The sequence below is a fragment of the Zonotrichia leucophrys genome, chromosome 1, assembly GCF_028769735.1.
Source record: "Zonotrichia leucophrys gambelii isolate GWCS_2022_RI chromosome 1, RI_Zleu_2.0, whole genome shotgun sequence".
NCBI lineage: Eukaryota > Metazoa > Chordata > Aves > Passeriformes > Passerellidae > Zonotrichia > Zonotrichia leucophrys.
The window spans coordinates 3,906,096-3,923,214 of NC_088169.1; the positions used below are offsets into that span (position 1 = coordinate 3,906,096).

Sequence of the window (17,119 nt, forward strand, 5' to 3'; positions counted from 1 at the left end):
TTGAAAGGGGCCTGCCCAGCTGCAGGAAGGCTGCTCACACTCATTTCTAAATAAATGAGTTTATTTTATCCTCTCAGTTGATTTTAACCTTTTAATTAAGTCAGACAAGCTCCAACAGGAAATTCTACACAGGACAGCACAGAAGTCACATTTTAGAGGATGAGCTATTTAACATACTCAATCTCAAGTGACATTTTGGGACTGTAACACCAGAAAAAAAGGTAAAATGCCTCTTTGCTAAACATGCCAGTATTTAAGGTAACACTCAGAATTAGACACCTGTCCTTCCTTTAAAGCAGGGCTCACCACACAGGGATCCTGAGCTGTTTTTACATTCCTCTCTTCAAAAGCACCAGGATTCAAGCATTATTTACATTAAAATGCCACTTACTTGATAAACTTTAGGAGCTGGGTGGTGATTTTTTTTGCAGCTCTGGCAATAGCACTCCCAGGCTCATTGAAGGTTCTGGCATTGCTTTCAATGTATCTGACTTCCCAAACCAATGCTGAAATTCTCCTTCAAATTAGAAAATATTGCACCTTTAATACTACAGAAAAGCTTAAAACCAGCAAAAATTGTATCTCTGGAATTTTCTCTCCATATTAGATTTAGATGTCCTCTGTTTTATGGCCCTTTAGGGCAGTCTCAAACTTCTCCTTCACATGGAAAACCCAAGGAAGCAGAACCAGCAATGAACATTTTTTATCCCTCATTTCCCAACTCATTATTAATAATTCATCCTTAGGCAATTTGATATAAATTCAGACATAAACTCAGTTAATTCAGCTGGCCAAGTAAGCACCAGCACTTGTTACCCCTAAATCATAAAATATCACAGAAATCATCCCAAGGACTGTGGATTTCCTGGATTCTTTAAAAACACAAGCATTTTTAAAAGTATTACATTTGACTGATTCAAAAGGAAGGGGAAGAATATAATTTAATCACTACTCTAAATTATCACAATTCTTCTGGAAATATCAGAAGCTGCTTGTTACAAAGCCCTGAGAAATGGAACACAAGTTGAGACATATCTGGGGAACTTTTAATGCAAAACACAAACAATTAAAAAGGAGTGACAAGAGCTTTGTCCAATTACATTTTTAATGGATCCCTGCTATTATGTTCCTTTCTGTTTTCCCTTAAAGACCTTGCTTTGAGGCCAACTGACCACTGAAAACAGTGCCCCCTGTAAAATGACAGACTTAAAATCTTAAAAATAAGATTTGAGAAACTGCTACAAACTGAAATTATAACTTGATAGAAACGAGCTGCCACAAACCTGTAATTTCATTTTTACAACTCATTTTCCCATTTCTTTATACCTGTGAAGCAGAGATACCCCAAATCTGCAGTTCTTCACCTATAGAACTTCTAATTATTTCACAAAACATTTTATCCATCTTATACAGGAGGAAAATCACTATTAATGCCTCTTCACTGTATTTACAGACACACTGAATGCAGGTCTAGATGAAGAATATACTTAGATAGATATTCAAGCTATGGCTGACCAGCACATCCATCAAACCAGAGCTCTGTCATCGTTACAGAGGAGATTGTGGAGAGTTTTGTCAAAGGGTGGCTTGAGGAGAGGGGACACAGCTGAATTAATTTGGGAAAGATGCCCTAACTAGGGCAGAGACAGGCAGAGGCCTTTTGTGTTTCTGTAGCAGGACAGAGAATGGAAAAGTACAAGACCATAGTTAGTTCCAAATCTTGCAGGTGTGAGATAATGTGTCCTTGATTCTCTCAAAACATGATAAAGAAATGGACAGTGAGGCAGGAGAGATAGAGAACGGAGTCTCAAAGGAATGTGGATGAGTTAATGTGGATGAGTTAATGCTATAGTTTAACCAATAGATTGCTTGGCTTACAGAATATTCATAAGCTTATTATTTGCTGTATAAGTGTTTGATATTTGTTCAATAAAGTGGGCCATGATGAACCAACTGGTGTCCTGGTCTCCTTCCTCTGACAGAGACAGAGGAAAGACTTTTAAGTTTTTATCATTTAAAATGCTGCTGTTTATATTTAACATTTATATTTAACATTTCCCCTCTTGCGTTTAAGCTCATTTCTGAAAACAGCAACAGCTTAACCTTCTTCATGTTCAACATACCTCAAGGACAGCACTTCAAAATCTGAATTTAAAGGAAGTGCAGGGAGTTTTTCCCCATGTGCTGGTTTGAAATGGGATTGCTCAGAGCAGGGTGGTGGCAGGAATTCAGCCTCACCTGTAGAAGCGGTTGGCCAGGCGGGTGCGGATGGTGGTCAGGTCCGTCGGGTACGCGACCACCGTGCAGTACTTGGGGTACGTGCACAGATCCACGGGGCCAGCAAAGGCTGCTGAGATGTCTGGTGAAAAACAGCAACAACAGCAACATTTTACTGTTTGACTTCATTTCTGGCCTTGCAGGGCCTGAAGGAGCTGAGAGGAAAGAGACAGTTTCCAAAGGATGGAGGGACAGAACAGGGAATGGCTTTAAACTGACAGAGAGCAGGGATGGATGGGAGATTGGGAATTAGGAATTGTTCCCTGGCAGGGTGGGCAGGGCTGGGATGGAATTCCACCCCTGGATCCCTGGCAGTGCCCAAGGCCAGGCTGGATGTTGGGGCTTGGAGCAGCCTGGGACAGTGGGAGGTGTCCCTGCCACGGCAGGGGTGGGATGAAATGATTTTTAAGATTCTTTCCAACTCAATCCATTCCATGATTCTACAACTCTCCAGCCTTGGCTTCTCTTTTTAGAGAAATTGCACCTCTTCCTGCACTTTTTTGTGTTTTGCCTTTTTCTTCCTTCTCCTTTTGATCACCTCCCTAAACCTCTGGGAGGGAAAGCCTTGGTAACATTCTCATTTTGTTCCCCCATGGCACAACACACTGCCAAAGTTATAAAGCACTGTGAGGGCACTTTTGGATTCAGCAAAGTCCATGATCCTCTTTCTGCTGATTCTTGGGATCATCCTTGATTTCTGCAATATGCCAGCACTCCACATCTCCCATTTCTGAGGATAATGACCTAGAAAACTGTTTCATATCAAGATGTGGCTTTATATTTGGAGCTGAATAAGCATATTGAAAAGAAGAAAAATAAAAAGAAAAATCAAAGAGAGATTAATATTCCTGCCCATGGCAGGAACTGGACTGGTTTTCAGGTTCCTCCCAACCCAAGCCATTCTGGGATTTTATTTCAAAGCCTGCAGGTCCCTGACCAATGAGATGGATGTTATAAAATCAATGGTACAAAATCAGAGATCTCAGTACAAACACAAAGAACATTTTCTCATTAAAGTACTTTATCAGAGGGGATTTTTAAAGGATGCCATGGATATTCCAGGCTGTCTATAAATGCACCATGAGGAGAAAAGCAGCTGAAGCTCAGCTGGCACTCACCAAGGGTCATGAGCTGGTCGATGCCGCGGATGATCCGCTCGCAGGCCTCGTCCCGCGACCGCAGCCCCCACTCCCCCTGCTGGGGCTTGTACAGGAGCTTCTCCACCTCCTCCAGGCTCACTGAGACACTCGCTCCCAGCTCCTCAGGCTGATCCACTGCACACAGCAACGGGCAAGCAGTGAGAACAAGGGAAATTGTTGAGCATTCAGTTATTTAATAATTGTGTGCTTGTATCTGACAAAGAAATCCATGCCTTGAAATAGAGCTTAATGCTAAGGCTGTGGGGAAAAAATGATACAAAAGGGTGTACAGCAATTTTTAAAATTCTGTTTTTCTGCAGTTTTGAATTAAGTTTATTCCCTTTCTGACAGTTTATTCAGTAACTACTCCCTCAGTATCTCCCAAATGTTCCTCCCCACTCCCAGCTGGTACTGACAAGTACTGGAAAAGTGAAATATGAAGACAAACCTCAAATTCCACTCTTTTATTTACAGATAATTTGGATTTGACCAGCAAACTTTATAAATTGTTGGGTTTAAACTATGTGCAGTAAGGGTTTGCTGACTGGAAGTTATTTTATTTATATTCTTCTTACATCTCCTTGTATTATGGTATACTACAACAAATTCATAGTTTGAAACTTGATACATTTTTTGAAACCTGCCATTTGGAAGTAGCAGGTTTTATTCTCTAAGTCAGAGCTACACATTTAAAGTACTTTTTTAAAAATTGCTCTGAAGATGCAAGAGGAAAAAATAGAGGTATTTTCAAATTATTTCACTGAATCTGAATCAAGATTGTCTTTAAGACAGGAGTCATCTGCATGAAACAAAGAAACTGGAAAGAGAGAGAAGCATATTAAGCTTTATTTAAAAAACTTTATAAAACTTAATTTTATTAAGTTTTATTAAGGGGTTTTTACCTACCATTATCAGGGACTGGTTCCATGTCCCACGGGCTCAGCTTTTCAATTTCACCATTGTCCCATCTGTTCACCAAGTAAGAAAAATACAAAATTTACTTTTGACTCCAAACATATTTAAATCTTACCTATATGCACACTTAAATTACATCAACTTGTAGGTATTGACAAAATACACTGTATAAACATGTACAGACACAAAGGCATTGCTTTGCAATCAGCAAAAAGGAAATACTCTTCCTGATCAACTTCAGATTAAAATTTGATTTTGATGCATACAACTTACCCAATACATAAATCAATTTTACAAAGCCTGTATCAAGAAGATGAAGAAAAATAAGCTGCACATTTGGAAAAGTGAGATCATATCAAGGGGAAGATTTGAAAAAAAAAAACACAGGAGATTTTTTTTGCTGATCACAACAGGAGTTGTGGATGAAGGAAGAACAGGAAGTGAGACATTTCATGTTAGCACTTCCATTTATGAGGCAGAGGGCAGCAAGACAAAGAAAAGAATAAATATAAAATGAAGAAACTGAAGTTAATTAAGGTTCAAGAAAAACCAAAAGTAAGACAGGTGCTCTTGATGGACCTGGATATTCACTCTGAGACTGAACTGAGGTGTGAGATCATTCTGAGATCTCTCCAAATCCCACCACATTTGGGCAGATTTTTACATGTTTTTAAAAATACATAAAATACCAATACATTTTGCTATTTCCAAGGTAAGAAATGTCTGACAGGATCAGCCTCACACCTCAGTGATGCAGACCCTGTACAGATGGAGTGCTGGATCCTTCCTACAGCTGGGTTAATCCTTTCTCTCCCTTTTTTATTTCTTATTACAAGCACATCCCAGGAATCAACAGATCAGACTGCACTTCACCAATTTCCCTCCAGAGCTTGGCCAGCAGTTTCCTGTCAGAGCTCTCCAAATTCCTGGCTCTAATTCTGATGCATTAATAATCTCATTATTTGCTCCAATGCCTCCTGTGCATTTATTTCAAACCAACTGCAATGATCATGCTCAGAGTGTTCTGTAACTGAACCCCTGCTCTGGCAAGGATCTCCATTGCTTTGGATTTCCCAATGCCCTGGAAAACCTGGATCATTCAGCCTGTTGGATTTTAGAGTCCTAAAGGTTGATCTGTTCAGTTCTCCTCCCCAGTTACTGTGCAATGCTTCACAAGTTGTGGATATGCACAAATGGATATATTAATTCATCATTTTATCAAGAGTTTAGTACAGCTTAAGCCCCACTTAGTTCTGCTTAAGTTCCACTCATCCAGGTAATGCAACTTCATAATAAATCATGCTGCTTCTACACAAACACCTATTATTGTCTTGCCAATAAAATAACAAAAAAAATGAAAATTACCTTCAATTCATTTATTTTCCATACAACACTAACAGTGATAAACTGAAGTAAGTGTGACAAAAAGAGCAACAGACTCAGAAAAGTCACAAAACTTAAATACAGCTGCCAAACACTCCAGGTATTTTCACAGACACATCCTAGGATTCTGCTCAAGAAGAGCCAGACAGAATAAAGCCCTTTTGGAAAAGGATCTTAAGGAACACAGCATTCCTTCCTTGAAAGCAGCTCTAGACTTTTCTGGTAAAGGCTGATGCATTAAAATATTGCAATATCCTTTAGGTCTCACAGGAGAAGGGAGCTCAGGAAATTGGCACCAGGCTTTTGTTCATGACTGGAAACTGGATTTGGAACTGGCCAAGAAAAATCCAAAGCCCACCTGAACTTGCTCCTAAGGAACATCTGTGGCACAACAAAACACATGGAATGGATGGAATATGGAAGGGAAGAATTTCAGTCTGGGAGTTCCTTCAACCTTCCCACCAAGGACAATCATTGAGAGAGAAGACAAGGATGAGACAGGGAACCAAAACATCTAACACAGCCTTGGCAGGGTCAGTGGATTGTCCAGTACCTATAAAATTTCACTTCTTTGTGGTGAGCAACAGGTTCAAAAGCCTTTGAGTGAAAAAACAATGAAGGAGTCCTCCAACAATGAAACTGTGACATGGGAATTATCTCTGGGCATGTTAGAAACAGGAATATTGAATATTCACTGTTTATTCTCCTTACAGTCCTCCCTTGCTGGGGGAAACCAAATCAAGCAAAATCCCAGAATTATTCTTTCTAAAGGAGGTGACAAGAAGGCTGGAGAGGGATGTTCACAATGGAGTGAAGGAGAGGGGGAATGGCTTTAGGCTGTAGGAGGGAAGGGTTAGATCAGAAACTGCAGAGGAATTCTTGACTCTGAGGGTGGGGAGGCCCTGACACAAACTGCCCACAGTGCCCAAGGCCAGGCTGTTTGGAGCTCTGAGTAACCTGGGAGAGCAGAAGGTCCCTGCCTATGGCAAGGGACAAGATTGTCTTTAGGGTCCCTTCCCACCCAAACCATTCTGTGAATTCCAGACAGTGTGGACAGGGCAGGTCAAGGTCAGTGTCTGAGTCTGAGCACTGAAGTCCAGAGATGTCTTTCTTTGCCCTTCCCCTCCTCTGTGTCAAGGCCTGTTTGTTGATATGAAAAAGGGGGCACAATGTGGAAGACAAAGTGTGAGGACTTGAGGCATTGAGGATGTCAGCAGCCACAGAGGAGATTCAGCATCCCCAAACCAACTCTCAGTGCAGAACAATAATTAATGTCCACAGAAAACTGCATTGCTTGCTTTGTGCAAGGGACACAGAATTACTCAGTACAGGAAATGTGAAGAGGTCAACAACTGCTTTTACCATATTCCTGCTCATTACCAAGCTGCCACAAGCTATGACATGTCCACACTGTGCTACGAAGTGACAATACCAGGAGTAAAATAACCAAAGTGAACTGTGGGATCTCAGGATCTGAGTCCTGAGGTGCTGAGCCACCGAGACCACCTTGGGGGGCTCGGGAGTCCTGGAATGTTGCCAGAAGTGTCTGGTGGCTGGACTTTGACCCTACACGGGAGACGACACCTGTATGAGGACAGGAGGGTTTCACCGGGGTGAATGGTGAAGGGATTGGTTAATTAGAGAGTGAAACACAGGGTTTAGGATTTCTGTACAGGGGGGTTTAGAGAAGTAAGATGGAGGAATTGGGGTGTGTCCTGTCCTTCTTCTTCTTCTCCTCCATCTTCTGTGGTGATGGTGGCGCTTTGGGATTGGTCATTACTGAAAGTGCACCCAGCAATAAGAATAAAAAGGATTGGGGAAAAATGATAAATATTGTACACGTAACAATGGGTATAAAGATAGGTGTCTGTACGGAGGGCGGCACAGTGTGCTCATGGCTGGCTGCTGAGCAGACCTCTGTTGGGCTGAAAGAAAATCTTTTAGATAAACAATTAATAAACATAAAAACCGAAAGAAGAACTGAAGCCTCTTCTCGTCCTTCGATACGCGGGCTGCCCCAAGGCCACTCCGGGCCTTTCCAGGCCCCTCAAACAGCCGAGAAAACCCGACAGTGAACAATTTATACATTGCCATAGCAATGAGGCAGCTGTGTGACAGCAAAGGCACTCTGATAACATTGGAAATTAAACCTTGGTGTACTCACTTGACACTGTAGCACTGGAAGTGACTGTCTGGATACTGAGGCTGGTAAGGTTCCTGACCCAGCACTGTCCCAAACCACCAGGCATCGTCAATGATGGAGCGGAACCTGTCGGCTGCAGCAAACACAGACACTGCTGAGAGCAGCACTTCACCCTGGGGCTGCCACAGGCCATCACAAAAACTTCTGATAAAGGTACTGCTTGATTTCTTTCCATAATTAAAGTTCTAGACTCACTGACACATAAGTCTGTTATTTAGCTTTAAAATAAAAAGGGAGCAGAACAGTCTGGCTACATAAATACAGGGATTGTCTTTATTTACATCTACTGCAGTCCCTCCAAGGATCAAATTTCTGACTCCTGACCCTACAAACACATGCAGCAATTAGCTAAGGACACATTTGTGATTTCTAAACTGTTCAGTCCAGCACTCAGCCAACACTTACAGGCCTGCCAGTTCCTCTGCCGGGCTTCGTCGTAGAACTGCCGTAGGATGAGGAAGTCGATGACATCGGGCATGTCGTGGTATCTGGACAGAAAAAATCATCACTCACGTGCACCTCAGGGCTTTAGGAAGAAGAGAAATATATTCTTAACCACTTTTCAGGGAACTAAAACTGCACATACCTGATGGAAAATGATTTGTCTGTGTGTTTCCCAGTGGCGTGATCGATAAAGGCAAGCTTGAGGCAACACAACGTGGGAGGACCGACCTCGTATCTGATTCCAACAATTTTTACCAATTCCTGATCCTAAAGGAAACAACAAACAGCTTCAGCAAGTTTTGTCTTAGGGACCATGCACAGAGCTGTTAGTTTAACATGAATTAACCAGCAAAATGAGATTTGAGATTTGAATGGAAGGCAGTGGGTCAGCCTTAGGATTTTAACACAGATCTTTCATTTGGCTTCCCACAGGAAATTCTGCAGGCAATCTGGTGATTGCACACACCTTCCCCATAGGGATACATCAGTAACCTCCCAAATCCATGTTTTGCAAACAGAATAACAAAACTCCTCAGTCACAGACTGTTAGAAACCCAGAGAACCCTCAGTGCAGACCTACCCTAAGCACCACTTTTCTCCAAGGCTCCTTGTGTGGATTCAGCTCATAAATGTTATTTCTCCTCACTGCTTCAATGTAAGCTTCATGCCCTTGTCGGAAATAGATCACCTACAAAACACCCCAAGCAGCCCAAAGAGTGAATGTTTGCCTGAATTCAGCAATCAGAACAATCCCAAGCACTGGGAGGGTTTAACCCTTGCTCCTACCTCGTCCCCCATCTGAGGGACAAAGGGGGACCTTCGCAGGGCCGTGTCCGTGATCCACACCGGGGGGTGCCACTCATAGGACAGCTCCAAGTTCAGTGGTTGTGCTGCAGCATCAGCCTTCAAAAACCAGACATGATGGACATGAATTCTAAACAAATCATTCCATTTTGGTTTGGCAGATAACAGATTAATTTATAAAGGACTAATCCACAGCATTTCCAAACGGTATCAGCAGAATTCCTCCAAGGCTTTGTTTGAGTTGTAGCTGTATTTGTAATTCTAATATTAAACATTCCTTTCCTATCTGGAGATTTGAGTGAGCAAGTCATTATTATGCAGGCCTTAGCAGAAAGTTTTATAATTTATATGACAGTCTCAGTATCCAATTAAAAATTATTCAAGCTGCAAGAAGCTGATTCTACTTAGATGGAAGTGAAAAGATAGAGAGAAAAACAGAACAAATGCATCAAAATTACCCCAGGCTAAAAAAAAGAATTTGTTTGTTCCTTTATGAGAGAAAATAGCTAACAGTACTTATTGTAACTGAAGGTAATTAATTTAAATTAACTTAAAAAATTAGTTGCTTAAAATAGAATAATCATTGTAACTTATGAAAAAATTAAATACTCAATTATAAACTGCTACCAGCAATGCAGTTACTGTGTCCCCTATGCATTAAAACAGGTAAAAAACGAGACAGCTAAGTTACAGAATCACAGAATGAGGTCTCCTCCAACCCAAACCAAATATCATCTTGTTCCATGCCCTGCCACAAGCACGGACTCCTTCCTCTATCCCAGGCTCCTCCAAGCCCTGTCCAAGCTGCCCTTGGACATTTCCAGGGATAGGGCAGCATGTGGACAACATGGCCCAATGCCTCATCACCCTCAGAGGCAAGAACTCCTCCCTAATCCAATCTAATCTAATCTAATCTAATCCAACCTAACCTAACCCCACCCTCCTTCAGTTTAAAGCCTCCCCCTTGTTCTATCCCTTGGGAAAACTCTGATATTCTGTACTGATATTTAATAAACACATTTCTCCTTTAACACCATCAACCTTGAGAACCCTTTTCACTGGGAAAATCAAAGCACTTTCACTGGGAATGCAGATCCTTCCCTACAAATCAGCAGATCCCCCACACTGGGAATGGTCTCAAACCAATCCCATGTTCCCTGTGTGTGCTGACAGAAAGACCCTTGGCTGATGGCAGTAACAATTATTTTAGCAGTTTCTAACCAAGACACCTAATCCCTAAGAGTAAAATGAAAATTGTGCAGAAAAAAAGTGTGGAAGTTCTGTGTCAGGACCCAGGACATTCCTCTGGCTGTCCTGAGCAGCCCAGACCCTGCCAGGGGGCTCAGAGACCCTGGCACAGAGCCCAAAATGCCCCTGTGGGTTTGATTACAACCCATAGAGCAAGTTACCAACCTTATATGAAGATCTGCAAACCATGACAAATTAAGCAGAATGATAGTGAATTTATCACAAGGTGAAAAAGTAGATTTTGGGGTTTTTAGAATGGGGATTCAGAGGGGAAAGATGGAGGGATCTGGGTGTGTTCAGCCTTTCTCCTTTTTCTTCTTGGCCTCCATCTTCTGCACTGATGTTGGCACTTTTAGATTGGTTTAGAGTAGGAGCTCACTGTATAACACAGGTGATAGGTATTGGAAAGTAATTGCAAACATTGTACATGTAGTTTTTAGTATAAAAAGATAACACTGCCCCAGGGACAGGCAGAGTGCCTGGATTGTCTTGTTAAGCAGACCTCAGCTGGACAGGAGAAAGAATTTTATAGATAAGATACAATAAACAACCTTGAGACTGAAAAATGAAGAGCTCTGACTGCTTCTTCAACTGCCAGGCTGGGAACAGAGACTTTCTAACACTTCTTGGGGTCACTCTGACCATCCAGAGGCCCCAACAGCCCTGGGGGCATCTCCTAAGCTGCACTCCACTGGCTCCTTCCCCTGTTCCTATGTGTGAACAGAGGTGTTCCTGAGCCAGTCCCTCCCATTTCCTTTGCACTGGCCCCTGGAGAGAAAGCTGGACCCTGAACGTGTGCGTGTGCTGAATTCAACATCAGTGCATATCACACAAAAACCCTTTTTGCTTCCTTACCCTGCACTTCAGCAGCAGCTACTCAACTTGCAACAAACAAAAACCGTACCTCCTCCTGCTTTTTAGGTTTGGGTTTTTTCCTCCTCTTCCTCCTCCTCCTCTTGGGAGGAGAGGATTTCTCGGCGGAGGCGTCGTCCTCGGAGGAGCTGCAGTAGCGCCGCGCGTTCCTGCGCGAGCCGCGCGCCGGCGGCTGCAGGTTGATGCCGGCGTCCGCGATCCAGTCCGAGTACCTGCTCGAGGAATCGCTGTGAAACAAAAACACAAACACAAACTCAGCCCAGCTCCCACTGCTGCACAACTCAATTCACTCAGCAAAACACCAAACAGCAACTGTTTGACAACAACTTCAACATCACTTTGCCTCTCGTGGAACTATTGCTTTACTCGAAGCTTAACATGAATTTTTGGGAGAATCCCGTAATTCAAAGTGTATTTCTTGAAACAACTAAAATCTGGTATTCTAAAATCAGTGATTTTAGTCAAGAAATATTGTCCGGTTATCTCCCCGAAAGGTTGTGGTGGTTCTTGTCCGCCCAGGGAACGCCAAGTGTCCGGTTATCTCGGCTGTTTGAGGGGCCTGGAAAGGCCCGGGGTGGCCTTGGGACAGCCCGCGTATCGAAGGACGAGAAGAGGCTTCAGTTCTTCTTTCGGTTTTTATGTTTATTAATTGTTTATCTAAAAGATGTTCTTTCAGCCGAACAAGATCTGCTCAGCAGTCAGCCATGGCACACTGTGTCTGCCCTCCGGGGCAGCCACGTATCTTTATACCCATTGTGACGTGTACAATATTTATCATTTTTCCCCAATACCATCTATTCTTATAACTCGGTGCACTCTCAGTAATAACCAATCCAAAGGTGCCACCGTGGCCAAAGAAGATGGAGGAGAAGAAGAAGAAGAAGAAGGACAGGACACACCCCAATTCCTCCATCTTACTTCTCTAAACCCCCCTGTACAGAAATCCTAAATCCTGTTTCTCACCCTCTAATTAACTAATCCCTTCACCATTCACCCTGGTGAAGCCCTCATCCTTGTCGTCTCCTGTGTAGGGTCAAAGTCCAGCCACCAGACACTTCTGGAACATTCCAGGACTCCCGAGCCCCCCAAGGTGGTCTCGGAGGCTCAGCACCTCAGGACTGAGATCTTGAGATCCGACAAAATATATGCAATGGAATTCTGGATTAATTAGGAGCCCTCCCTAAGGAACATACATACCAAATGCTGCTCAAATTCTTTACACTTATCCAAATCTCAGCTACACATCCAGAGTGGATCTCTGAGTACCAGCATTCCCTCTGAGTACCAGCATTCCCTCTGAGTACCAGCATTCCCTCTGAGTACCACCATTCTCTCTGAATATTTTTTATTTCTAGCACTAAAGAATTCTAAAACAGTATCTAAAATAGCCACAAGGAAGTGATTAAAAACTTATCTATAACAGTTCTACATAAAACTAGAAATTTTTAAAAATTTATATTTTTCAAAAATTTTTTAAGAGCAAGGAAAACAAAAAAAAAAAGGTCAAAAAATTCTCCAAACAAAATTAGGGGAAAAATTTCCAAAATGAAATCTTTCATCCCTCCAAAACCAGACCAAAACACACTATAAAAATATTCCAGACTCTTATCCCCCTTTGCCATACAGCAAAAAACCAGAGAGACTTAGAGTTACATTAATAAAATAGAAATGTTTTGGTGAAATGGAACAGTAAATAACAATATAATGTGTCAGTGAAGTACACAAATTCTACCTTATATTATTATTATTATTATTATTATTAAATTATCACCTCTGAAGCACAACAGAGCTTTCACACAACTCTTAATTTGTCAAAATTCAAGTAGAAGTCATTATGGGATATCATTTTTCACTTTACCTAGAACTATTACTGTTGCTTTTCTTGTCACTTCTCCACTCTTCTTCTTCATCAGATGAACCAGAGCCTTCACTTTCTTCAGCTTCCTAAATTTAAAAATACAAACTTAAGCCAAATCCACGTTTTAAGGGTCTGAAACTTAAACACATGTTGTCCATATTATCAAATTTAAAGAAGTTGGGTAAAAAGTTAAGATGGAAATAAAAGTAATCAGGCCATGTAAAGTTCATAATAAAATCTGACAGGGAAGAATTTATATTACAAAAGGAACAGATCAAGAAAAACAATCACATCTTCTCTCCACACACAACAAGGGGATGTTCTGTCACTCCTATGATTTTTTTTCATTAGTTCTGCAAGTTGAGGGATTTTTTTCAGCCCCTCCTTTTAGTATTAAATGATTGGCCAAGTACTAATTAGAGTACTCATGCATGTATTTAAATGCAACATTAAATAGTAGAGATACACCAAAATACATTATGACTTTACTAATTTCCTGATTATTGTTCACCAACTGTTTGCATGAATACAATGTTTTAAATGTGTTTTTCATAACTGAGTCAGTATGATACAATGCTCATGTGTCAAGTTGTATTTTGCCAAGCAAAAAAAATAAAAATAGAAGAGAAAATCCCATGAGATTTCAATTGTAGCTTCAAATGTTTGAATTAGTCCAAGTGATTGTCATTTTCAGAGTAACAAAGCTGAGAGTCCTCTCACTAAAACCTGCTCATACACTGTAATATCAAAGTGCAATACTCACTGAACTTTACATTCTATTGAAGGATTTATTGTTTTTATACACTGAAATTCTTTATTAGGAGGCAAGGAGAGCCCATTCCCAAGAAATACCAGTGCTCATCTTATTTGCAAGATTTCCTAATCTCCTGAACATGTTCCCTTTTGTTCAGTGAAAGCTCCAAGTCTGAGCTTTTGGGCTCCTTCCACTTCTCCTTTTGCCAGTTTAGAATTATTTCCTTGTGGTTAAGGCAAGCCAAGGGCAGTCCTGTCACCCATTTACAATCTGATAACAAATCAGACACAACAAAAAGCTCCTGCTGTCCACAAAGCCCTGTGTCACCTCAGGTCAGAGCAACACACCCTGTGGAGGAATCACATTTGCAAGAACCTTCAAAATTTCCACAGAAAAACATTAAAACCACATCTAAACTCCAAATGTCACCTGAAGCCAACCAAATGTCCATCAGATTTTTGACATGGGCTGTGGATTTGGTTTAGAATATTCTCAGCAAAACCAGTTGAGTCATTTATAAACTGACAGGAAATATTGTCTTTATTAAAGCAACACAGCAGATTTGAGAAGTACCAACAATGATGATGCTTAAAGAAATACTTTCCCTGGGGTTTTTTCTTTGCTTGTTTAACAGAAAAAAGGCACATCTACCTGAAATTTCATTTATTGAGCAGCTCAAAATCAAAATAAAATCTCAGAGGAGAACTCACCTGCTCTATCAAGCCAAAGCAGTTGTCCCTCTCCTCCTCAGAGGACTCCAGCTGCTCGATGTTTTTCCGTGTTCTGTAGTTGGAATATTTCCGTCTGTGCAGTCGACGCTTGGACTGGATTAATGAGGACTCAGAGTCACTCTGATTTGTAAGAAGGGAAAGGACAGGAGTTTAATAAAAATATATTTTAATAAAAAAATATTTTGCTGAATGCAAATATTCAAACAGCATGATGAAGTTAAAACTCCCTTTCACAAGAAATAACTTTCAGGTAAGGCCAAAGTTTAACATTTGCTGTTACAAATTTAGGATTTATTAGCTGTTCTAAGAAATTCTTTATAAACTACTGTGACAGCTTCATTCACATCACCTGACAAATGTATTTACAGAATCAAGACATATCTGCCTACAATGTGCAATTTTAAAAGCAGAGAATGGTTTGGGTTGGAAGGGACCTTAAAGATGATTTTGTTTCGAAACCCAGCTCCCCTCAGTAAAGGGGATCCTGCAGTAGAATTCTTTTATCAAATTGTTTTGTACTCTAAGACACAGCAAATCAGGCAACAGGCTTATAAAAACAGCACAATAACCAATGTTTCTTTCTTGCCAATCTCTCCCACAAGACCAAAAAGGTGATGATAAAAAGCACTTGAAAGGAGGGAGGTCTGAAGAAGTTTCCCCACACACAAAACATCGTTATCTAAAATAAAATGACAGGAACAGCAACATAACCTGAGATTGCTCAGGCACAGGCCCTGAATGCTCTCAGTGCTTCAGCAGGACTTGCAGTAACTGAGCAACTGCAGCCAAACCAGAACGGCCTGAAAGCCACCCTGCCTGCAAAAATTACTCCCAGATACCTCACACAGAAGCAGGCAAGACTGAATGCAAAAAGAATTCCAGGTATCCATAAAAATAAACCAAGCCTTGTCCTGCAATAACTGGGAGCTGAATCATCAGAGTCCTTGGAAAGCCATTCCAGAACCCTCTGCTTTCATTTTCCACACCACCACTCGTCCTTGGGCACAGAGTGCTCACTTTTCCAGAAGCTGCCATTACCTTTTCCAGTGACTCAAGAGACTTTTTATTCTCTGTTGCATAGAGATCTCTCTCTTCTTCCCCTTTTGCAATCCGATATTCTTCCTGTTTCCTACAAGACAGACAAGAAAATTGAATTCTACACCTGTTTTGACAATGCTGGTCTCTTTAAGGATTCTCTCTCACATCCAATTCCATTTAATTTTTAATTTCAGATGTTATTGGTGCTCAATTAACTCTAACCCATCCTAAACCAGTAAAAAATATGGGTGCTAAGAAAGTCTTCCTTCCCAACATCAAAATATAATAACCTACATTTTCAACCTTGTTTTTAATTCACATTTTTCCATTTGCAATCACTCCACCTCCTAACACTGGGAATGATTCTTAAAACCCTCAGAGATGGGGCAGCACCTGTGGCTGCAGCTTTAAACAGAGATGTTCAGCTACTAATTCTCCTTTTCAGAGATCAATACTGATATACTTCTGATAGCAGCTGGTTTAGCATTTCAAGGGGCTGTAACTCATCACCTCCAAAAGTCTCACAGAGAGCACAATCCCACCCAACTCCTCCATGGAAATGAATTCAACCTGTATCTTTTATTTTGGAGGAAGCAAGAATCTAGGTGACCTAGCTGGCCTGGAGATGACTTCAAATATTGAAACAGGGGAGAATCATTCAACAGGACAACTTCCTTTTCTTCTCATTGAATGGACCTTACAATTATGAGTTTTTAGCACATCTGCCCACAACACTGAACTATTCCAACAGCATCCATTCTACCTTTGGTGTAACAGCTCTTAATTTGGACAAAGCAAGCTGCTGTGCTGTCCCTAGTGCTGCCTGAAGTTGCAGCTTTTATATTTTACAGATTCTCTACTGGATCAGTGCATAACTCTGAATTCTGTATAGAATGCTAGTTAGCTCTCTTCAGTTTTGGTCAGAATAAAAAATCCTTCTGGAAAGCAAGGTCACAGCAGCTGCCTCAGGCCCTGAAAAGTATAACCAAAGTGAATTTGGGGGGAAGCAAACTAAGGGGATATGACTTCATTAGCTGAAGCTGTAACTGGACAATTAACCTCTGATATGCAAATAGGCCAAATGTATTATCTGCCAAAAAAACTTGTGACCATTGTCCATCATGGACACAGCCTCTGCCAGGCTCTTGCACTGCCCAAAAGCAGCTGGGGGTTGAACAAAAGTGAACTGGGGGGAGAAGCAAACCAGGGGGATATGAATTCATTACCTGAAGCTGTAATTGAAAAATTAACCTCTGATACACAAATAGACCAAACTTATTATCTGCCCAAAAAAACTCATTGACCATGGTTTATATCATGGACACAGCCTCTGCCAGGCTCTTGCACTGCCCAAGAGCAGTTGGGGGTTGTACAAAAGTATAAACTGGGGGGAAAAAGCAAACTAGGGGGATATGACTTCATTACCTAAAGCTGTAACTGGACAATTAACCT

At 41.3% G+C, this 17,119-nt stretch overlaps 1 protein-coding gene across 2 annotated transcripts in view; it reads right to left on the minus strand.

The window, feature by feature from the left end:
* BRWD1 (bromodomain and WD repeat domain containing 1) overlaps window positions 1-17,119 on the minus strand; it is a 61,568-nt gene that overhangs the window by 15,976 nt on the left and 28,473 nt on the right. For both annotated transcript variants that reach the window (XM_064705387.1, XM_064705396.1), the window contains exons 20-32: window positions 15,668-15,758; window positions 14,609-14,749; window positions 13,145-13,230; window positions 11,318-11,513; window positions 9,148-9,264; window positions 8,942-9,049; window positions 8,504-8,628; window positions 8,323-8,405; window positions 7,879-7,990; window positions 4,323-4,384; window positions 3,396-3,551; window positions 2,239-2,359; window positions 392-517 (exon numbers count right to left, since the gene is read on the minus strand). In XM_064705387.1, the coding sequence (XP_064561457.1) occupies window positions 392-517; window positions 2,239-2,359; window positions 3,396-3,551; window positions 4,323-4,384; window positions 7,879-7,990; window positions 8,323-8,405; window positions 8,504-8,628; window positions 8,942-9,049; window positions 9,148-9,264; window positions 11,318-11,513; window positions 13,145-13,230; window positions 14,609-14,749; window positions 15,668-15,758 (1,524 nt within the window). The remainder of the gene's footprint in view (window positions 1-391; window positions 518-2,238; window positions 2,360-3,395; window positions 3,552-4,322; window positions 4,385-7,878; window positions 7,991-8,322; window positions 8,406-8,503; window positions 8,629-8,941; window positions 9,050-9,147; window positions 9,265-11,317; window positions 11,514-13,144; window positions 13,231-14,608; window positions 14,750-15,667; window positions 15,759-17,119) is intronic.